We start from the raw sequence: 24,429 nt of genomic DNA, 5'->3' as shown, positions 1-24,429 counted from the left end.
TATAAATCGAATCTGGTTGTATGCAATCTTGCGTGTAAGTCCAGCAGTTTTTCTCCTATCGCAATCAAACACGCTCCTATCAGTACTATTGTACGGAATTTCCTTGATCTTAAAGTTCATAGCCCTTGCAAAGGCATTTCTTATGTGTATGTCTGCTCCATGAACATCAATGGGATATCCAGTTAAATTTCTCGTCACGTAAGCAAACGGTGGATTATTGTCTGAAGCCACGAGCATCTCAAATCCATTCATGTCGAGCAACTTATTAGGGAAGAAATCAGATCTTGATGAGTACTTCCTCCTTATATAACTCTCTGTAAATGGATTATAATAATGCACCATTGCTATTGTTCGATGGTTTCCAAGAAGAAGATCAGATTTTGTAGTTTTCTGTACAAGTTCTAGAATCGTGAAGTCTAGAAACTGTTTTTTCCATAGAGAACAAAGCAATTCTTTTCGAAGAATACTGTTTTCCTGATGTACTACAAGCAACAAACATTTTGGTCGAATTCGCCTTGGTGATATTTCACTGATGAAAGCTATCTGGTCAGTTAAACGAGAGGAATACAGATTGTCTTTCAAAAACTGTATGACTATGAATATAGTATGTCGAGGTGATATGAAAAGTGGATCACTGGTAAAAGTTTTTGCATTTTCCATCCTAGCTTTGTTGAAACTGATTTCTTGACTTGGAAATCTTCTTAAAATATCGCCAGTGATTATGTCAATTCTTGGATCTTGTTTATTTTCAACAATCAACATTACCTGATAAGTTGTGGAATTTTCTTCAACATATTCGACTAGGTCAGTTAGCCAATTAAAATCTTGTTCGATTTCTAGACATTGTGATGTTATTGTTCTTGACAAAAAAATCAGGAGCAAAGAAGCGAAATTCATTTTAAGAGAATTTTTCTTTTTAGTTTCACTTTCAGACAATTCTAGAATTGTACATACAGATTGGCTTGTAGTGAGTTGAAAAATAAACTTAAGTTTTTCTACAAGAGTTTTCTTTTATAAAAAAATGCAGTTGTTAAATAGTTTAATACTTGTGCGGTTCTATACACTGTATCAAAATATAGTAATTTGATAAACTGATGAAAAAGAATTTCAAGAGAAATAGGTTAACAATACATACAACAATATAATAAGTAAACAAAATGTATAAATGGATATTTTTTATATGTTTTAAACTCACTTATTCTTGGTATGTGCAGATGCATAGATAAGCAACTCCATGTGAGTGTTTCTTAATGTTGAAATGTAGATAGAGTCTGACATCGTGATACGACAGTACATTTATTGCTGGACAAATAAAATTATAGTGATATTATAAATTGGCTTCGATATCATGTATATCACTTCCATTATATCCTTGAAATATATACACGTTTGATATTTATTTGTTTAATTTTCTTTCAAGTTCAGTCGTAAATTTAAATCTCCGCATCACATTAGGTACATCTACATTTGCAGGTCACTGTAAAATGACTCTCTAAATTTTTTCTATACTTAAAACAACTTCATTTTGTACGATCACTTATTTCTTAAATCTGCCTTGTTTTATTTTTAACCAGCGGATGAATCTATGACCAAAAAAATCATTTATTATTTTGTTACAAGAAAGATAATTTGAATGATTTGGAGCAAATTATATGTTTTTTATTTATTTTTTAAAAACATTTTTTTCAAATAAAATCGGAAACATTTGATAATTGTTATGTAAAGCTGGAGATGGAAAATATTAATAAAAGCGGCAAAGTGCGTAATGACCAGTATTTGCGCAAGTAAGGATAAAAATTGATGTCTTTTAAATGTTTTAACATCCTAACAAGTAAACTTTAGAAAACTTGAGGTTATCTTGCAAATTAATAACACCAGTTGCCTTTTGTAAAATCTAATAGGTATCTCCATTATACCATTAAACCATACCCCTTTTGGGGAAAGCGTAACTCACTAGGTGAGGGAGGGAGTGATCTGGGGAATGGGGTATAGGTTCTTAGATGGATCTAGAATTCCTGTTTTACTCATTTAAAAAGCACGTTCCTTATGGTGATGAAACTCCCTGGCAGTCACTCCGATTAAAGACCCTTACAAAATCATCATGCGAGGCTCCCTTTCCTGACCTAATTAGTATCCATAGTTTTTACTTTCAGGTGACATTCACTCTACTGACACGCTTTTAATAAACTATTTGTCACCACACTATTCTGTCCTAGCGCACTTCTTTAGCTTCCTTCACATCCATGTATTTTAATCATGCAAGCTCTCGTATTTCTGTGGCGTCTTATGTCTCTTCGAATCGGGGTCTCATTCACACATTCTAACCATTCTTTCTGCGGCCTGCCTCTGAGCACACTGCCATTTACTTTACCTCACCTCGATACACTTGTTTCGTTAGTCGATCATCTTTTATTCTCTCAAAATGCCCGAAAAATCTTAACCGATTTCTCTCCCATGTGCACGGCGAAACCTTTTGCTGCAATATTTGCTAAAAATCAGACTAGATTTTACTATTTTTAGTTTGCAATGGAGGGACATAGCGGAACTTTTGTAATGCTTACTACTCCGAGCAGAAACTAGTAACTACATGCCAAACTACAAAATTCATTGAAAAAAAAATGTTACGTTTATTTCTACAGAAGATTGCAATATTTGCAAAGGACTACAGTAATTTCCAAAGACACCGGCGCACTGATTTAGTAAGTGACTTTGTAAAAATTGGTGCAGTCAGATCAGCAGACGACATAAATAAACCCAACATGCGCCGCGTCGCGTTGAAGGTCACGATACGTATCCTTTACACGAGCATACTATCTAAAGACAGACTTATTTATGATGGGATGTTGAAATCTTTCGCACTATTATATTTATTTCAATTGCAATTGTACAGTACACACGATTATATATAGTTTATAAATTATTATATACATGCAGGAATATTATATTACAAACTGAAACAGAAAAATGTGGTTATTAAGTAAATGTTAGCAATCAAATTGATCCATTAAATTATTTATTAATTGTTCACAGTGATGGCATTTTAAAAATTCTAAGCACTATATCTTAACGTAATCAAATATCCTAATATCGAGGTTAAAAATTTATTTTTTGCTCTTTGTGGAAAATTTGTTATTCAATTGTAACTTTTCGAATTATCCTAATTTATTATAATAAGGATCTTTGCATCAAACCAAATTGAGTGATTGATAAACTTAAGGAATTTGAGTAGAGCGTTGGTCGGCTGACATCCTGTACGCTCGGCTGCACTCGGTGCAAGGCTAGGCTCGCTTACTAAGTCACTTACTAATATTCGAGAGCAATCTTCCGAATTTGTCTTACTCCATAATACAAAAAATAGAAAGTGTCATGGTACAATTCATATTCCTACACACAATAGCAATTCCTCTTACAAATTTAGTCTTTTATGTTATTTTAGTTACTCATTAATTCTACTATTTTTATATAATTTAATTATGACTCTACTAATTTATCCTATCTAGGATTTTACTATAACAAATACTAAGACTTCGCATTATCAATAGGAAAATTTAATATAAAAATAGCATAGCGTACGATTATTGTATCAAAATATACGAATTATTGCCTTGGTCCCTCGATTGTAACCTAATTTAGTAATTTTTCCAGTACAAAGTTTCTCAGTGTGTCAACTCGTGTCTCTTCTGCAACACATTCTATAAAGATTACCTCGTTACTCACTTTGTCCATCAACGTTTTTCCGCATATTATGCAAAAGAATTTTATGTCAGTCGCGTTAATTTTACTCTCATCCTTTTCTCAATAGGTTCATGTTTCACTGCCGTATAGCACACTCGGTAAAAATATAGAGTTATGTATGACCATTGTAGCTTTATTTGAGATATTTTTGCTTCTGATAAGGGGCCCTGATCTACCAATAACCTTCTTGCTTTCTCTTATCCGCCTATCTAACTCTTCATCTATTAATCCGTCACCATTATATAGGCCACCAAGAAATAATTACTCATCAACCTTTTGTATTCTGTCAAAATTTAAGACAATGTTGCATATTTTTATCTAACTCATTTCTTCAAACATCATCATTTTTTTATTTACGCTAATTTTCAGGCTGTTGCTCTTCATACTTGTTTTTAGCTTGTTCAACATTCTTTTCATGTCTTCGATTGATTCTGCCATAAAAACCTTCTCATCTGCGCACGCTAGCCCAAATACCCATACTGTATCGAGATCCACACCTTCTTTATCGAAGAGGGCCATTTCAAAACACTCGCTGTAACGCAGCTTTGTCTCACACCTTGCACAATATCGATCCAGTCACTCAATTTCTCATTTACTCTTACACAAGCTTTGCTACCCGGATGTATTGTTTTTATTACTTGTAGGAGCCATCCTTTGACTCCATACTGTTTCACGACTTCCCTAAGTTTACTTCTATCCATCTTATTAAAAGCTTTTTCTAGGCCAATAAATGCACAGAAAACTTTTTTTCCTACTCTTAAACTTTTTTCTGTGATCTATCTTAAGCTTAATATTTAATTAGTAAATGATCTTCTAAGCATAGATTCACTTTGTACTCCTTAGATCTTTCCTTTCGTTAATTTCATTACCCTATGAATAAGTATTTTTGAGTATAATTTGTTTACGTTACTTAATAAGTTGATACCTCTGTAATTATTGCAGTTGCTTTCATGTCATTTTCTTTTCTATTTTGGTACAATAATCACCTTATCTCCTAAAAATGCCTTAAAAGAGTCTCTAAAAGCTTCTAGTAGCCTGTCTTATCATATACCATTTCGCTATTGCTATTTCTCATAGTGAAAAACTCTTTACTTTTAGTAACCTTTATGTATTTATAAAGTTCTTTCTTGCTTCCTTAAAAGTGGTTTTGTATTTTCTTCTCTTTTTCTATTTTAATTTCATATTTAGTTTCCCTGATTGGACATTTAACGTTCCTATTTTTGTTCCAGTAATCATTTTTACGTCTATTTCTCTCATCATCGCTGAGACCTGTGATGTTCAACGTTCTGCTGTACGCTTCTTTTTTTCTTGTTCGGCTGCCTGCAATTCATCATTCCGCCATGCATCACCAGACGTTCTTCGTACGACCGCAGTACCACACACTTTGGTTGCACTTTTAACAATGAAATCCCTCAACATAGCATATGCGCCCTCTATATCTATAATACTTATAAGCAGCTCCCAAGTTGCTCTATCTATGCATTCCTCTATCTTATTCTGAAAATCTATTAGCACTTACGGTTTCTGTTAGTTCTCAATTTTGATTCGCGTTTATTTTGTTTTTTTTCGTTCTCTTTTTCCTCAATCTCTGACCCAATTTTGTTTTGGAGTCCATAATGTAATGATCAGTATTGCATTCAGAACTTATTATAACCCTTGTATCTTCCTTTAGCTTTCTTAGTCTTTCATCTACAACTGCAAAATCAATTATACTGTGGATGTTTAATTTACACCTTGTATATGTGTGGATCATTTTATGCCTAAACCAAGTATTTGGAATTAACAGGCCCTTTTCTAAGCATAATCTAACAAATCTCGCTCCGTTATAGTTTGTCCTTGGATACCCAAAATGACCTAGTACTCTTTCGGTATCCTGATTATGGATGCCCACCCATCCATCCATATCTCCTCGTAGAACGATTCTTTCACCATGATTGCACATACTTATTGGATCTTTTAAAGTGGCCCAGAACGCGTATTTTAGATGACAAATAATCTTCTGATTCCTACTTTCATTCTAACCCACAGCCATCAAGGAGGTATAAAATCATGATCTTTCAAATGCTGCTTCGCTCTTTCATTCATAATCTAACCTACCCCTTGCCCACCATGTAAATCACTATCTACTCTTGACCGCATTTTAAATCCGTCTTACCACACACCATTTTCTATTTTTCTACTTTCGCATCCCTTCCTCTTAGTTTCAGGTAAGCATAAAATATCCATTCTCCTTGCGTGCTTAGGTTCTTGTAATTCTCTTACCTTGAGATCATTCACTGCTCTACACGGAGAAAAATAGATATTGAAAAGCAGATATTGAAAACATTGATATTTAACCATAATATATAGATATTAAGGCATAATATCTAATATATTCTATTCCACATACAAAATATCAAAGGGCAATATATATTTATATTGAAAGTATAAAATTTGTGATATTAACAGTTAATATCTAAAACATTAAAAAAGCGAGATTTTATCAGAGCAAGGTCGCTGACGTGTGGCGACAAAAGATTTTAACCTCGCTTTGTCTGTATCTTGAGCTTTCGTCGTGCGTATTGTGGTTTTTGGGATATCTATTGCACCATAAGTTTTGGTGAAACATGGATTAAATGTTTTTGGATATGTCATAATTTTCAAGAAAGTAAGGACTCCGCTACAGGCATCTTTCATATTAGCCTTGAACAGTGTGTTATATGTTCAACACAAAAATGGCATAATTATGCAAAAAGGCGAATGCTTCAGGATTTTTGCACAATTGAAAATTTGCCTTGAATATCTTAGATTCTGCCCTTTAATATCTTGGATATTGTCATTTAAAATCTTCTTTTTAATATCTACAGATGCTCTACTTCAGTATCTAGATTTCTATCCCATAGTTAAATCGCAAAATTATTACCTATTAATATCTAGATAGTCGGTGAAGTAGGAGACTATTAGAAGTAGGTGGGAGGACTAGGGCTATAGAAAAAGAAAGGGATGGTTTTAAATTTTGTTTTTTCCAATGTTAATTCATTATTTGTTTATAATTAAAAAGGCAAAACAAAGAGGAATATTTCAGAAAAAAATCCCGACTTTCTAACGCATATCTAAGAAAAGATAGTTATAAACAATAATTAATAGTTTAAACAACTATTTTTGTTAATTTATTAATTACGACCTCACGAAGTGAAAAGTAGACAAAAAGTTTAAAAATTCAGAAAAAACCGTAATTATCTGGCACTATTATAGATTAAGATAGTTGTAAATAATAATAATCTGCTTAATAAATTATTTACGCTAAATTTTATTAATTTTTAATTCACTCCAAGTCAAAAATAGGCTAATAATTAAAAATTTCAGGAAAAAACAAAACTTTTCAATATCAGCATCAAAGAAGATATCTATAAATAATAATAATAATAATTTTTTCAGAGATTTATTTTTGCTAAATCAAATTAAATATTAATTTAATTTAAGTGGAAAGTAGACAAAAAGTTTAAAATTTCAGAAAAAACGCAGTTAAAATCATTTTCCAAGAAGAATATTATTACAGTAATACAAATTATTTAAATAATTATGTCTGTTTAAATTAATGAACTATTATCTCACTCTGATTGAAAATTTAACGAAAAGAAAAAAAAACTCTTTAAAAACGCGACTTTCTATCTATATTCTCATAAAAAATTGCTAAAAATAATAATAAATTGTTTAAACAATGTATGTAAACATATTATCAATATCAGTATCTTATGTAGAAATAACCATTTTCATTTTTAAAACCGAAACAAAATTAACTATTAGCCTCAAAAACACGCAATACCCACTTGTTCACTGCTCTGGTTTTTTTGTGACCCTGTAAAACAGACTTGTGGAGGTGTCATTACAAAATTAATATTATATTCGTATTCCAGAGCTAATTTTGAAGAGAAAATTGAAGTTTCAACCCGATTCAGGTGTAAATATATTTTTTTATGAACAAATTCATTTATTCTTGAATGGATTCAAACAATCTTCCGGGTGATGTGCATAAAAATTCGGAAAAAAATTTACATTGCATTTTTGGATCACCCTAGTGTACAGTCCGTGTTTATGTAGCTTCGATACACACACAATTAACTGTCTGAAAAATGAAACAGTAAAATTTCGCTGATTTTCAGTTAATTCTTACTGTTTGAAACAGCCAGAAGTGTGTCACTGACAATCAGTTAGATTTCACTTGTTCACTCAATGGCATTTCGTCTCTGGTTGAATCAGTGAGCTTCAGTGGTTACTCAGTACCAGTAGTCATCTGCTCGTACGCGTTGTCATCCGTCAACCGGTTAAGTATGACACTTATGATTCATATTTATTCAAACTGAACTTCACGCTCACAAAATCAATTTGACAGGGGTCTCCCCACTTTCAAGCAAGAGATATTGTATCCCGAACTTATTGCAACAAGTGCCCAAATATTTCTAACAGAAACACTAGTTAATAATAAAGTCCGTTTTTGACAGTGTTGAGGTAGTTGTCGTGCCAAAATTCACATATCTGAAAAAAAAGTTATTCTATGATTTTAAGAATCAAAATATTAGAACTAATATCGTTTCAAATAAAAGAAAACACTATTTTGTATGAAAGATGTTAAACTTCACAAACAAACAAAAATGTTGACCATGTTTTTTGCAATTAAATTTTTTCTGACCGTCGCTTGTTACTAATTAAAAAAAAAAATATTTCATTTTAATAAATGACGGTTTATTTTGCCGAAAGAAACATTCTTTGCAACTCTACTGTTTCCAATTTTAAAAATAACTAAATAATCTTAAAATATAATTACTCGTTTCAAAAATGTTTTAAAAAATTGTTTTAACGATTTCAGCCATACAAATTTACTTTTAAAATTGGAAGCAGTGGAGTTATAGAGAATGTTACTCTAGAAAACAGAAACCATTATTTATTAAAATGGAAACATTTTTCAAAAATTGGTAAGAAGCAAAGGACAGAAAAATTTATTTACAAAAAAAATTGTTAAATTTTAAGGGGCGGATGCAATAACCACCTTAGCGCTTGAACACACGGAGAATTATTGTCCGCAGAGCACATTTTCAAAATTGTTTAAATTTTAGTGTTGACCACCAATACTTGAAGACTATATTATTGCCCATCTTTTTTTCACGACAAACAAATTCAATTTTTTTTCGTTTTTCATTTAATTAAGGAAAACGACAATTTTCATCGAAAAAAGAATCAATACTTTTTTTCCAGATCGCCAGATCTTTGTCGGGAATTGATATTTTTTCTTGAAAATTTTATCTAACATTTTTCAACATATTCTACGACTGTTAGAGTGCTTACCTCATTTTAAAAACATTTTAAAGCTGTGTAGTGAAATTTCAAAAATATTTTCTTCGAAATCTGGGATGCATGTATGTAAACGAGAAAGTTGTGTGAGGAAGTTTCGAACTTTGACAACTTCCAGTGAGAAAAATCGAAGGCGCGTTGAATGCAAAAAAGTATTAAATCTTTTTTCATTCAAAATTGTTGTTTTTCTTAAATAACTAAAAAACGAAAAAAACTTCGAATTTGTTTGTCGTACAAAAAAGATGCGCAATAAAATAGTGTACACGTATTGATGGCCAACACTTAAATTTGAACAATTTTGAAAATTTGCTCAGCGGACAATAATAATTCTCCGTGTGTTTGAACGCTAAGGTGGTTATTGCATCCGCCCCTTCAATTGATGTGTTTTTGTTGTGAATTTTAACATTTTTCATCAATAATAATGTTTTTATATGAAATTAATCATAGAAAAACTATTTTGTCTGGTACACGCGATACGCGTGTACAAGGCGACAAATGGTTCATGTTCTGGCCGCGTGGAGTGCTATATCACTGGTTGAACCTATCATTCGGCGTCATTGGTATATTCAGTAACGCTGTTTTAGTTGAGTTGCCTACTGTTTCAGCCATTCAAAGTCGAAAAATTACTGATTCACCAGTCATTATTCAAAACACTAATTCAGCCAGTGAAAATTTCTCTGGTTCAGTTTAGGAAGCGAAGCATAGCCTGATCACAACAATCATATACTTTGCATTCTGCATGTCGATGTTGTAATCTGCATTCCACTGGCAGAGTACATCTAGTAGAATATTACTGGATAAGGATTCGCATTGTAGAAGAAGTCATACAGCCAATCAATAGCATGCACTACAATCTTATAAATAAAATATCCTAGCGCACTTGCCGCAGATATGATTGGATTCCCATGGGAAAAGATGTATACAAAAAGAGATATCAGATAAGGCATCTCATTCAACTCTATTTCATTTTTATTCTTACTAGCTACTGCAAAATGCAAAGAGTAGTCTAGGGTTTTCAATTATCATAACTCCAGCTCATCTCTTTATAGAGAATATTATACAATACTTTTCTCTGTATTCGAGCCATTCCTTAATCTCTGAAAGAGTACACTCACCTCTGAATATCCAAACAATTGTCTCTGCTTTTCCAAAAGATACTTCAAATTTATACTCATAAATAATCGATTTTAGGTTTTTGGTGGTCAATCCCCCCAATTAGTTCGCTTTGCGGAAGAACAAATTTCTTTTTGTTTTAAATAGGTCAACATTAACCCTTTCCTTTAGAATGTTGAAACTAACATAGGGTTTTAAAGGGAAACATGCAATTTGTCAAATTCAAAATTCTCTAATCACTTGAAATAAAATAAATGGGACATAATTCTTGAAAAGGTACTACTTTCTGGAAGTAATGACGCAATTAATGAACGCTAAGAGAGATACTTTTTTCTATAAGACAGTTTTCAATAAGTTTAACCATTTTTTTATTTAAAGAATGTTTTTACATTAAATCTTACAAAGTTATTATTTTCTAGGATTAATGTCGAAGCTATTGAATTTTGAAAGTGATATTTTGTAGTAAAAGACATCTTAAAATTATTTAAGCAATTAATAATTACTCAGTTTTTTCAAATCTCTTATGATATATCTCTCATTACCCAGTACTTAAAAAAACTTTAATCTTGTCCATCCTTCATATAAAGCAGCTAGTGATTTCCATTATTCAACTATCTGCAAGCTGAAAATAATACATTTTTAAGATTTACAAAGGATCAAAATTATTTAAGCAATTGTTAAAAAATATCCTAAACAAACAAATATTACTCTTGGAATTTGTTAATTGTGTCATTAATTCCAAAAAGACTAACATTACTCATATTGACGAGGAAAAAAATTATACAAAATCAAATTTATTACAAATTTGAAAAATATATTGAACAAATATTAATTATTTGAAAAATTGAAAATTATTTTAAAAATACTGAGAAACTTTTCCCTTATAGAATAAGAATATTTTATTTTCGAAAAATACAAGAAATACAATCTTTACCGTGAACTTGACATAAAAGTTCTATTTTTCTATATTCTCAAATCTTTCAAAATCTTTAAAATATCTGTAAGTACCATAAAATATTGGAAATCTTATTGATAATTGCTATTGTCAAAATTGCATTAATTTCAGAAAATACTAAGTTTTCACGATTTGATGGGGAAAAAATTATACAAATTGACATTCCTTTAACAATTAAAAAATGTCTTAAAACAAAAAATATTTCTTTTACATTCATAGATTATGTCATTTATGATGAAAAATAGGGAATTTTCGTGATTCCCTAGGGGAAAAACTGTTTAAGCAATTAAAAATTATTTTTTTAATACTTGAAAACTCGTCACTTAATAAATGAAAATAAGTAATGTTGAAAAAAATTTTAAAAATATTGTCTTTATCATGAATGAAACATAAAATTGCTATTTTTCTATATCCTAAAATCTTTAAAATTTTTCAAAATATCTGGAAATACCTTGAAAGATTAAAAATCTCTTCGAATCTATGAAATACTTAGAAATGCGTCAATTCTTGAGAATAAATTCTTTGACACTTTTTAAATCTATTGAAACGTCCTTAAAATCCCTTAAATCACATTAAAAAATTGCTATTCCTTCGAAATCTTTTAAAATCCTTTCACATTTTTTAAAGCTTTTGAAACTTCCTTGGAATCTTTTAAAATTCGTTAAAATATACATTGACATATTAAGAATCTCCTCGAATCTTTAAAATCCTTCAATTGTTGTACATACATTCATCGAAATTTCATTGAAATTTTATAAAATACCTTAAAATCCCATGAAGCTACACATAAATTTTTGTAAATTATAAAAAATGCTTTCTGTGCTTATCTTTTATGTTATTTTGGATATAGATACTACGAAAAAAATGTGTTTATATTAAAAATAAATTATTAATGAAAACTTTCATGGAACAAAAAAATGGCTTTCGTCGCGCTCATTTTTTTTAAGTACAATAAAAAGATTTATTAGAAACAAACCATTTATTTTTTATATAAGGAGAGAAAACTTACTCTGAAACTACTATAATGAAGTTTCATCTCACTTACTAAAGAGTGCTCTCAAGTTATAAGAAGAAAAGTTTCCTTATAACTTCACGGCTTGTTTCCCAAAGCTTGCCACTTTGAGACAAAAACTTTTTAAACGAACCTGAAACATAGTTTTCTAATCGAATGTATCACTTAAATTATCGACCTCTCTCTCCATCTTTTAATTCAATAAGAAGACTTTTTTTCACTCTGCGCAAAAGTAATTCATTAAGATGGTCAATCGCAGAAAAGATGAAGAAAAATAATATTGCAGTTCTGATTGGGAGTATAAAAAAGATAGTATAGGGGGAAAATGAAGTAGAAGAGCTTTGATTAATGCAAGAAAGCAAGAAAGAATTCCAATCTGTTTGGAATAAAATCGACTTTTCAAGCAAGGGAGGTAGCATGGAAAGTCGCGCCGGACGTTACGCGAGCGAGTATCTTTGGGATTTTCAATTATCATACACAATAGCGGCAACATGCAAACCGTGTATTACCTTTGGAGATACACTCGTGAATCGTAGAGTTGGAATGTACCGAGGGAGCAACTTGGATTACGGGCAACCCCGAGGGTCTGCCGTGAATATAACTAGAAATAAACTAAAGGAATGATTCGCGAATACCGATACCGCAATTCCGTATCTACATTTCTACATGGATGACATCATAATGAAAAAGAATCTATAACACACATTAGGAACCCTTCAAGTATTACGTATTTCTTTATAAAATTAAATTTTTCCGGAAAAAAGATCTACTCTCTTCGCTCCTCCGGGAATCGAACCATAGAACTTCCGATTGTCGGTCGAGTGCTTTTCCGTTGATTAGAGAGATCAAAAGAGGCGTGTCACGTAATACTTGAACGGTACCTTCATAAAAATTACTCAAAGTGTGCCTATGTTTCTAGCCTCCCTCTCCTATGCTTTTTCTTCCCTAATCCTCCTAAATTCTAATACTTTCCCTCCCCTCACTTCATCCTTGGCCACCCTACACAACTTCTTAATTCACTAATTCCCTCTCCGAATTTCCCCAGCTAATATCTCCCTTCTTCACTTTCCTTTACGTGCCCTAACTTTCCATTCTCTGATCACTCTCATTTCTAATCGTTTTCTCTACTTCCCCTCCTTAATTTTCTCTAAATTTTCCTACCCCTATTTCCCCTTACTACATCTACTCTCCCTCACTCTCCTTTGTCACCTTTACTCTTGCATGTTTTCCCTTACCCTTATTTCACCTTATTCACATCTACTTTTCCTTATTTTCCTCTCTTAGTTTTCTCTGCTTTCCCTCTCCTTAACTATAATGGTTTGTGCCCAGGGCTAAAAAACTCTAAAAAGGGCTTCGTAACCTATTAAGGGCGTTAATTAAGTCGTTGAAATTTTCTCTTGCCACCTATCACTCCACCCTTTCTCTTCTCTTCTATCCTATCCTATCATTTCCTACCCAATGATATCTTATCATCTACACCCCCCTCCATCCTCAACTTACTCCCTCCCCTTTTCTCAACCGGGTCCCCTCTTAACTTTTTCCACACCCCTCCCCATCACTTGTCTTCATTTCTGGGTCCTACTTCCCCTCCTTTACATTCCCTTCCGTAACTAACGTCGGAACCAATAGTCTTGACGCCTGGATTTGAAGTTTTATTAATCGGCGAGGAAAAATCGCAAAATATTGAGTCAAAGATAGAAACATTCTTGTTCATTATACTTGCAAAACTATGTCTGTTTAATTTTTGTCAACATCTTCTTGTCTTTCCTGTAACAGAAAATGTGTGCAAAGACAGGAAATATGATTCTAAACTGTCACTACGTCGAATTGGAAGTCCTCACAACGTTTAAAAATTTGTACCTGAAATTTGAAATTTCATTATTATTTTCATTATTAGAGGTTAAATTGTAAAACACAATTGTCTCGGCTCTGGATAGAGATTTTAAGTTAAAATCTAGCTTAAAAGAAACTTTATGATTCAGCGGTTTCATCTCAAAAATTGAACGTTCAATAAAAATTATTATTGTCTGAAAAAAAGATTTGGAATAATTACGTTAAAATTGCTTAAAAGTCTGTTAAATAAATGATTCAACCTGAAAAAAGATAAATACTCGACTTTATAGTTTTTGAGATTGATTTGTTCAACAATTTTTTCTTCCTGAAATCTTGGAAAATTATGATCAAATAATATTTAATTGTTTAAACAATCATTATTTGTTCGAACAATCTATTCACCCTGCGAATCGTAAAAAAATGTTATCATCCGGGATAAATGACATCAATTTCATGAATTACAAAGTGTAGAACTTCTTGTTTTTTTTTCAAGACCAACAATATTAAAAATCAATAAAAAAATCTTGTTTTTTTTCAATTCCAACAATTTGTTCTTTCCAAAATCGTAAAAAATATTTTTTTTAAATTTATTATTTTATTTATTCATGAAATTGATATAATGTATCCTGAAAAATAAAAACTTTTAAAGATTTACAGGGTGAACACATTTTTTCAACAAATAATGATGGTTTAAACAATTTAAAATTATTTGAAAGTAGAATAATATGTTTTCAAGATTTTAGGGGAAAAAATTTTTAAAAAACCAATTGCAATTACAAAAAATCAGAAGTCGAACATTTCCATTTTATTCAGGTTCTTCATCATGCTTAAATTGCACAATGCTGAGAAAGTACGTTTTTTCAATACGTAATTATTCCGACGCTTTGAATTCAGACATTTTAACTCTACTGAATCAAATAATCATTAAATTTAAGTAAAACAAAGTGCCATTTGTTAGGTACACGTTACAGAATACTCATGATTTTCTTCAAATTTCTGGTACAAATTTGTGAACGTGTGGAGGACTTCTAAGTCGACGTAGTGAAAGTTTAGATTCATTTCTCTTTTTTTTCACACAATTTTCTGTCAAAGGAAAAACAAGAAGATTTCGAGAAAAATCAAACTGACATAGTTTTACAAATATAATACACATTTTTCTGTCTTTGCCTCAATATTTTGCGAAGCTTATTCGTTGTGATATAGCATAAATCTGAATTTTTTTTAATTAATATTTTTTAAGTCATCAACAATTGTTATCAATTTGCAAAGTAACATTTTGAAAAATCATCGCAAAGACATTCTTAGTTGAGTCCGTAAAATTGAGCCTATTGATTTGACAAAAGCCAAGCTGTGAATTTGTTTATAAAAGTTATTAAAATATTTAAGAAGTATTATCAATTTGCAAATTATTGTAGCACAGATTTGTGTAAAAGACATGATTAGTTTCTTACGTTAAAAATTAGCCTAATCGTTGATAAATAGCCAAACTCTGAATTCATTTATAAAAATTGTCTAAATAATTAACAATTTTTTCAATTTTCAAAGTATTGAGCTAAGAGTCCAGGGAAATACATTCTCAGTTGATTCCTTGAATAATTGAGCACATTCTTTATGATAAAAAGCCTTCGAAACGACATTTTAAGTTAATTCCCTAAAAAAATTAACGTATTCTTTGCAAATTAGCCGAAGTCTGAATTTCTTTATCAACATTATTTAAATAATAATTTTTGCATCAATTCTCTCATTTTTATTCCCAGACAAGGCTTAAAACAAGAGTATTAATAATTTTGTCATCCACATTAGGGTGGGTAGATAAAAAAATTCTGCGGAATTAAATATTGTGACTACGTGGAAGGTAGCGTATTGAAGTCCTTAAAACAGTATAATTAATTTGAAATCGATAGATATGCAGCTTGGTTCGCCGCACTGAACAAAATGGTTTACAAAATTTCTTGTATTTGAGTTCAAAAAATTCTCTTCAATTTTTTGCAGACTTTAATAAACAATTTTCCATTGGATAATTCCTATTTTCTCGTTTTAAAATAAAATCATAACATCAATTTAAATAGAATGAGAACTTTTTTCAGAAAGTGTGTGAATTGAATAGGTATTATCTCTTGGAAAATGATATATTAAAATCCATAACAAATTTGGAAAAAATCTGTTGACCATCAGGAATATAAATAAATTAAACATGCAAAATGGTAAAATGTCAAATCATAAGCATCCAATATTCTTCAATTTCAAATTGTAAGCGTAAAAAATTATTGATTTTTAATTAAATTCCACAATCAGAAAATTTATGATTTGATCCAATATCAGAAAAAGAATTTGTTTGACTCTACTAAAATATGATTAAGTTAAACAAAGTGCATTAATTATGCCAAAATTTGTTTTCCCTAATATCAATGAAAGAATATGTTTTTTTTTATTTGAAACGTTCTTAATTGACAAATATAAAATTAAAAAACTTAAAGTCTGAAAATTTCATATTGGTCTCTGAAAAACTTAATGATTTTATATTCAAGGCTCTGGAAATAAAACCATTTATAAAATACAGTAACATAAACCATATAATCTTAGCCTGAAAACTTAATGAATTATACATTTTAAATACAAATCTTCCAAAATCGAAAAGTTTTCAATTTGAATCATATCAATTTTGGACATTGAATATTAAGCAGTTTTAAACTTCGTTTAAAACTGAACACTTTTTAGATTTGAATTTTTGAAATCCATCTTTTAAATTTAGATTATTTCAACCCGTGTAGGAATCCCATCAGGGATCCGGCCGGGTCCCGGCCGGATAGCCCCGGCTTATGCCGGGCGCTGGTCAGGGAATCCGGCCAGGATCCGGCTAAAATCGTCACGGTAAATCGGTCGGATCGCGGCTTCAATACCGGCCGGGATCCGTTTGGGTAATCCAGCCACAAAGCGTTTAAAAAATGTTGCTTCAGGCGAGAAATCAGTAACTTATTTAGTCTTTATACGCTCATCGTAAAGATTATGGTGAACTTTAAAAGTGAAATCAAGTAAACCAATTCTGGCAAGAAAATTGGAGTCGAATTTCCATCCCTGATAATAGAATCCTGTGGCAGTTTGGAAAATACATGGTGATTTAAGATTAAGAAGGAATGAAGGAAAAAATGTATACACAACAGTATATTCTAATTTAAAGTAATATTTATTCGCGCACTAAGTGGGGTTTTTAAACTAATTACTGAAATAAGGTTGATTTTAATTGCGAGTCTCGATTTTATTTGCAAACTTCGAAGAGACGACGCAACGTGAGTGCAAAGAGCATGCTCGTTCCAGGTGCAAAACTAAAAATTTGAAAGTGTGCAGACTAAAGATTGTCTGAAAATGAAGAAATTTATATAAATTGTAATTTTTCTGTTGTTGCACACAGCAGAATCGATAACAATTTAATTTAAAAAGTTAAATTATTCGAAAAAATTTAATGTTTTTTTTTTAAGAATTTAAAAAAGCTTATTTCTGTTTCACTGATCTAATAAATCTTTAAATTATAATCTTTAAATAATAATTCATCTAGCATCTATGATTACGTCTTTGATGCTATCACGATTTTTAAAAAATGTGCAATTTCTACAAAAACATTAACCTGACCAGTGCTCGGCTGGCTCCCGGTAATGGGATATAACAAGGGTAGGCCCAGCCAGTAACCAGCAGACCACGGATTACGTTATTCGAGAAAAATGTAGCCCGGCCGGGATCTGACCAAAAACCTTGTGGTAAAAAGGCCAACCGGGGAAATTTCTACATGGAAATTCGTTTAAAACCATTTATAGTCAAGTTGTAATCTATACTTTTAAAAATTCACAAATTTGACTTACAACAATAAGAATTATAAAATTAAACTACTTAAATTGTAATGTTTAAAGTAGAAAATTTAGGACTCAGAACTTTCACGATTGCCAAATATTACAGAAATCATTTAGCTATTGAGACTTATAATTTAAAACAGTTTAATTTTGAACATATACAATGTCAAACCATTCAATTTTAAATTGTTTTTTGAAGCAGTTTATTCAAAATTGTCAATTCTAAATGCGCACTGAAGTATTCCTCAATATTTAAGTGATCTAACTTTTAACATTTCAATTTGAAAATCGTTAAATTTCCAACAGATGAGAATGATATATTCCTTAAGTTTTCAGACATACATTTTTATTCAATTTAAAATATTTTCATTCCATTTTTGAAATCTCAAATTAATTAATTTTTGGAATATCGACTTTAAACGTTATTCTGTCAAAATTGTTGTGTTTCGTAACGATCTTGACAGTTTAAAGATGAAAAATTTGTTTTTGTCTGCCAAAAATGTTAAGTATTCCTGGACAAAAATAAATTTAAAATAATTTTCTATTCTAGCGATCACTTTTTTTCTTTAACTTTTGGTTTATGAATTTATTTTTAATAATTCCAGTGCTCCGTCCTGTAAATCTTCCGTAGAGGTAATCGATGGGTCTCAGGAAGGAAGCGTTCCAGGCAGCATCAAGTCACTCAAGAGGATTTGTAGCCCAGCTCAGAAATTTCCTCAGGAATACAAGTTACCTAACAAGTAAGTAATTGTATATATATATTTAATACATAATGACCACTGGAGAAGCATAATTATTCAATAGTATGTACTTTAAATTTAAGTTTCAGCTCTTTTATTTTTAGGTAATTACGTATCTCATTAAAGTCTAAATTCGAAAACAAAATTCTCTTCAACTTACGTAATAATCTAGAACAAAAACATAAAGTTTAATTACTCTATGCAAATTAAAGTTGTTTTTATAACACCTCAATAATTGGCATTTATTTTAAAAGCAATATTCCCAGTGCAATTTCAATGGCACGGCGTTCTTTATATGCAGTTTCTCGATTAAAGGGTAATTATCATTTTTAACATAACACCTAAATTTCGAATTACTATTTATTTACTGGGTTAATTATTTTTAAGGTTATATGAATGTTATTTTTCTAATATTCTAAGAAAAATTCAAAATGATTTTTAAAAATTTCAGATATGTAAATTAAAGTTACAAAAAATAGTTAACCTTCAATTAAATAGTTGAAAAAAGTAAGATTAATTCTTAACAAAAAGTGTAATAGTTGATATATCAATTCAAAAAATATTTTTCTTTCAGATTGAAAACAGTCCAATTTATTTAAAAATTCATTTTTAACTAAATATTTGAATGCTCAACAAAAAGATGAATTTTAAACTAGGAATTATTAATCTTTTGCCAAAAATGACGAATTTTCAAAAAAAAAATATATATATATACATTTTCAACTGAAGAGATTAATTGTAAACAAAAATTATTTTATTTTTAAATCAAACCATTGCAATCCTAATAAAAAAATTTAATTTTTACCAAAAGAGATGAATTTTCAAGACAAAAAGACGAAATTTCAACAGATTAGTTTTCTGTCAAACAGTTGAATTTTTAACTAAAAAGGATTAATTTTCTACCAGAAAGATGAATTTTCAACAAAATATATGAATTTTTAAGCAGAAAATATTAATTTACAAGAAAAATGGATTAATTACATTTTTAGTAGAGAAAATGTATTCTCAATTAGAAACAACAACAAATAATAAAATTTCGAACCAGAAGTGATGAATTATCTTATTTGTTTGTAAATTAAAATGAAAGAAAAAAACGAGAAAAAGGGGAAATTCCTTGAAAACAATTTTCTCAGATGAATAAAAATCGGGTTCACTGAAATGTCATAAATGGTTTCAAGAGGGAGGCGTGAGTCAAAAATCACTGAAAATAGCGTCACGTAATATGTAGACTACGGTGATTCAAAAATACATTGCAATTTTTTTTTACTCTAGAGAGCAAGAAACCCCCCGCCTCTAAATTTTCCATTTCCAGAGAAAGAAAATAAGTATTTTTTTCGAAATTAGAATATTAACATCGGATTAAATGGGATTAAATCCCATTTAATCAAAAATGGGGAAATATTTAATTTTTGAAAAATGGAACACATATTCCACATTTTCATCTAAACGTGCCAAACCTTTTAGGAATTGAAGAGGAGTTTCTGCGAAATAAAACCATACTAATAACTTTTATTTTCAACCCCCCCCCCCCCATGTCCCCAAATCTAAACCAAAAATAAGAAAAATACATTTTTCACATATTACTGTTACCTTTTAACCATTTTCGTCATCTTTCTTATTGAAATAATTCCTAATGGGCAATTTTATATTGACCGTAATTTTTTAAACAATTTTCAATTGTTTAATAAAACGTAAATTAATTAAACAATAATTTATTCCCAAAAAATGTAAAAAATTATCGTATTTTCTGATTGAAATGCAATATTTTATCATTTTTTGAAATAGTAATTTATTCTAAAAACATTATTTAATTATTTTAACAATTATTTATTGTTTATTTTAACAAATTTTAAAAATTATTTTTTCAAAATTTAAATCAGGATATAAAATTATTTTTCACATTTTTTGGAATAAATAACTGTTTAAATAATTTACATTTGTTTAAGCAATTTAAAATTGTTTTAAAAGTCACGGTAAATATACAAATTGTGCGTAAGTAATTATTTGTGCGAGAAAGACGACGAAAATGGCTAAAAAGTAACAATAATACGTAAAAAATATATTTTTCTGATTTTAGGGTCAGGTTTGGGGCGTTGCGGGGGAGGGGGTGATGATGGATTGGAAATAAAGTTGTAAGTATGGTTTTATTTCCTAGTCACTCCTCTTCAATCCCTAAAATGTTTGGCACGTTTTGATGAAACAGATTTTCTTTCTCCGAAAATTTAAACTTTGGGGGGGAGGGTCTTGCTCTGTAGTTCGAACAGCGTTTTTAGACCACCCTAATGTAGACGCTTCTTATTTTAATTAGTATCTGGCAAATATTGTATACCTGACATTTTCGAATAGAGATTTTCAAAAAGAATAAACTAACTTTTCATATTTTAATCATTTCAACGGAATTTGCATAACGAACTGTCAAAAGGAGAACTCTGTATACTTTTATTCATCCATGAATAAAAGAATTTCGAATCCTGTTTAAAGTTTTCCTTTTTTCCGACGGTTTAGTCGTATCACGTACGGATGCTGCGATAAAACGCACATCTCTTTCGAAGTCAAAGCATGAAAGATAGCTGTATTTATTATATTCCTTAGAGTATTATATTCCCATAAACGTACGACATATAACTGTGAAAATATACGCAGATACTCATGGTGAGAGATATCAGAGGCGATCGTATTTGTAAATATTCTCTGTATATAAAACTCCTCGAATCTTTTCAACCATCAAATTTTAAATCCTATCAAAATGCTTTTAGTCGAGGCTTGTCGTATGAAAAAAGATCCGCTTTTTTGGCCAAAACGGTTTATTTAGTGATCAAGATGTAAATTCTGAATTTTCTACAAATGACTGCAACGCGTTCCGAAAATATTTTTGAAAGCATAATTAAACTGAAGAAATTTCTAAAAAAAAGTTTAAAAAAGAACCTTTTATCATTAATATGCGCCGAGTTATGGCTCCTTAAAGAACCCGAAATTTTTTCAAAAAAGAGGCTAAAACCCTCATTCTAAAGTTTATATCTGTTCTTTCAAACCTGTGAATTTTATGAAATTTAATACAATTTTAATTAAAGTAGACGCAATTTCGATTAATTATAAAAAAAGAACTACTTAGCACCTGTTGGCCATAATTTATGGCATCTTAAATTTCACCACTTTTTACCTATTTTTCATGGCAAATTACTCATCAGTTTTTCCAGAAATTCTTTTTTTGGATTGATGATGTCATATAAAAAGTTGTAGTGCAGGAAATGAAGCGTAAATTAAACAAAAAATCATGTTCTGGCCATCATAGGTCAAGAGATATAACTTAAAAAACACAACATTTTTTTTGCTCTTTTCAGCCAAACAAGTTTTTTTCTAAAATAGCTCGTTTCGTGCATGTCCACGGAAAACGGTAAAACTATAAACCTTACGGGACAAAATTGTGCGTAAAATAAAAAAAAAGTTTTAGTTACAATAGGTCACAAGTAATAGCCATGACACTTTACCCCTTTCCATTCTTAAGGCTCTGCATGTACTGAAAAATGTTCTGCAAACACATTGGAGCATTTTAGTGACATTTATGCATTTTTAGTGCTTTGCAAATACACTTTCTTCTCATTTATCACTAAAAAACAATTATTTGTTCAAATAGTATTTCAATCATAAATCTTCACACTATCACTTGTATGCACTATGCATATTTTATGTATCTTCCTTGTTAAAATTACTTCTAGAACATTTATTCTTCAAAGTGAATGAAGAAAAAATTATAAATTAATATTTATTTATTACTCATAAAAGATTATTTTTTCAAATTTACAAATAATCGCCTGCACTATTACTGTTTCTCTAGCATTATTAGCATTAGGGTTGCCACCGGGCCGGGATTTAACCGGCATAGCCGGAATTTTCGGTATAAGGCCGGTTGCAGGTCATATCCCCAAACGGCCCTATATAAGGCCGGAAAAATGGCATACATTAGAAATATCCTTGAGGTGAGTGATCACAGCACAGAACGAAAATACTATGACTGGCCGGCCAACCCCGACGCGTGTATTTAGGACAAGAAGCGACTAAAGGATGACAGCTTTCTTCATCCATCTCGAAGTGCACCTCTTAGAGCACCGATCTGAAGGATAATCTCGTATTTTGCGAATAGTGGTTGCAGCTTCTTTTCAAGATCTTGATACATGGCCTCCATTACCTTGTCCTTGATAGTAATGTTATAGTCGGCCGGCGCCAAGCATTCGATCACGAATGTAGTTTCTCGAAGTCTTGGAGAACGATATCAGGCATCGAGTTACAACGAAGAGTGCTGTCCGAAAATCACAGATCTAGAAAATGTGGCATCTTTTGTTTTGGACAACTGACTCATACATGTGAATAAAAAAAATTGAAAAAAACAAGACTTTTGGATTTCGCGCGCTTCACAGTTCCACTTCTCCCCTCCCTCGTTTTGGGACCCCCCTAACCACCCGAGATGCCCGGCAACCTTAATTCGATACCGGCTAGAAAAACCATGAGCAAAAGGTGGCAACCATATTAGCATAGCACTGCCAAAGATATTATAAACGTAGATGCGGTGCGGGCTTAGTTGCCCGTCATAAATATAGACGGCGCGTCCGGCGAAAAAAGTCACTTCCCCTCTACCCACCGCTCCCCGTAGAAAGCACCCATCGATATAGTTTTCCAAGAGCCACTTGGAGCGCTGTAAGCAACTCTCGGCACACCTTCGAGGCGCACTGATGGTAAACTTAGCTTGGACAAGAACCATTTGGATTGAAAGTAAATTGCCAATTAAGGGCATGTGACACAGCTAAATACCTATATTACAAACCTCACTTTTTCAGTTCACTGAATGTTTTTTTAAACCTAAGAACTTTTTTTATAAATAAAATATCGATCTGAAACTTTGGAAAATGTATTAGAGTGCAATAACGTACGTTTAAGTACTGCATGTTGGTAGGAACTTCACTGAAAGTGTTTAGGTACTGCATTTTGGTAGGAACTTCACTGAAAATTATTTTATCTCTTTTCTGAACCTCGACATTTTTTGAACGTTTTATAAATAAAATATCGGTCTCAAACTTTGAGAAATGCAAGAGCCGAAAGAAAACTACGTTTAAGTACAAATCCTAATAATAAAAGATGTAAAAAAAAATATTTCAACAATCAATTCCATCGGAATCAGCCGGTAACGCTGTACACGAAAATACGAACCCTCTAGAGCCTCGTCTAGTGGCCGCCAGGCCACTACTTAAACGTACTTAAACGTAGTTTTCTTTCGGCTCTTGCATTTCTCAAAGTTTGAGACCGATATTTTATGTATAAAAAAAGTTGGAACGTTCAAAAAATGTCGAGGTTCAGAAAAAAGATAAAATAATTTTCAGTGAAGTTCTTACCAAAATGCAGTACCTAAACGTACTTTATTGTTCTCTAATACATTTTCCAAAGTTTCAGCTCGATATCTTATTTATAAAAAAAGTTCTTAGGTTCAAAAAAACATTCAGTGAACTGAAAAAGTGAGGTCGGTAATATAGGTATTTAGCTGTGTCACATGCCCTTAAAACATATTTACATTTATAACCTTGCAAAACTTGGTTGTTTTAATAAATACCATAAATATAAGTCTATGGGTAATTTATATTACGGTTTCATATATTTTTCACTAATTCTAAAATTTTTAATTATAATTTTCATTCTATATATTGTCTATATATAGTTCTTTAATATTATTTAGTTTTTATTTTGATTTTTGTGGTCTGCAATTACTACGGACTTTTTTAAACTATTCGTCTAATCAAGTTCTCGCATGTATTTTCCAATTTCTTAATTATTATATATTCTAACGTTTTTATAAAAATATAATTATAATTCCAAGTGATAGGA

At 30.9% G+C, this 24,429-nt stretch overlaps 1 protein-coding gene across 1 annotated transcript in view; it reads left to right on the top strand.

Annotated features, from left to right (window-relative positions):
- The window catches only part of LOC117169901, a 312,876-nt gene that overhangs the window by 236,456 nt on the left and 51,991 nt on the right, over positions 1–24,429 (top strand). The window contains exons 10-11 of the mRNA XM_033356410.1: positions 18,424–18,528; positions 20,079–20,092. Coding sequence (XP_033212301.1) covers positions 18,424–18,528; positions 20,079–20,092 — 119 coding nt within the window. The remainder of the gene's footprint in view (positions 1–18,423; positions 18,529–20,078; positions 20,093–24,429) is intronic.

Source organism: Belonocnema kinseyi, chromosome 3, assembly GCF_010883055.1.
Source record: "Belonocnema kinseyi isolate 2016_QV_RU_SX_M_011 chromosome 3, B_treatae_v1, whole genome shotgun sequence".
Lineage (NCBI taxonomy): Eukaryota > Metazoa > Arthropoda > Insecta > Hymenoptera > Cynipidae > Belonocnema > Belonocnema kinseyi.
Note: the sequence above shows the minus strand (reverse complement) of the source record. Positions and strands in the feature narration are given on the sequence as shown.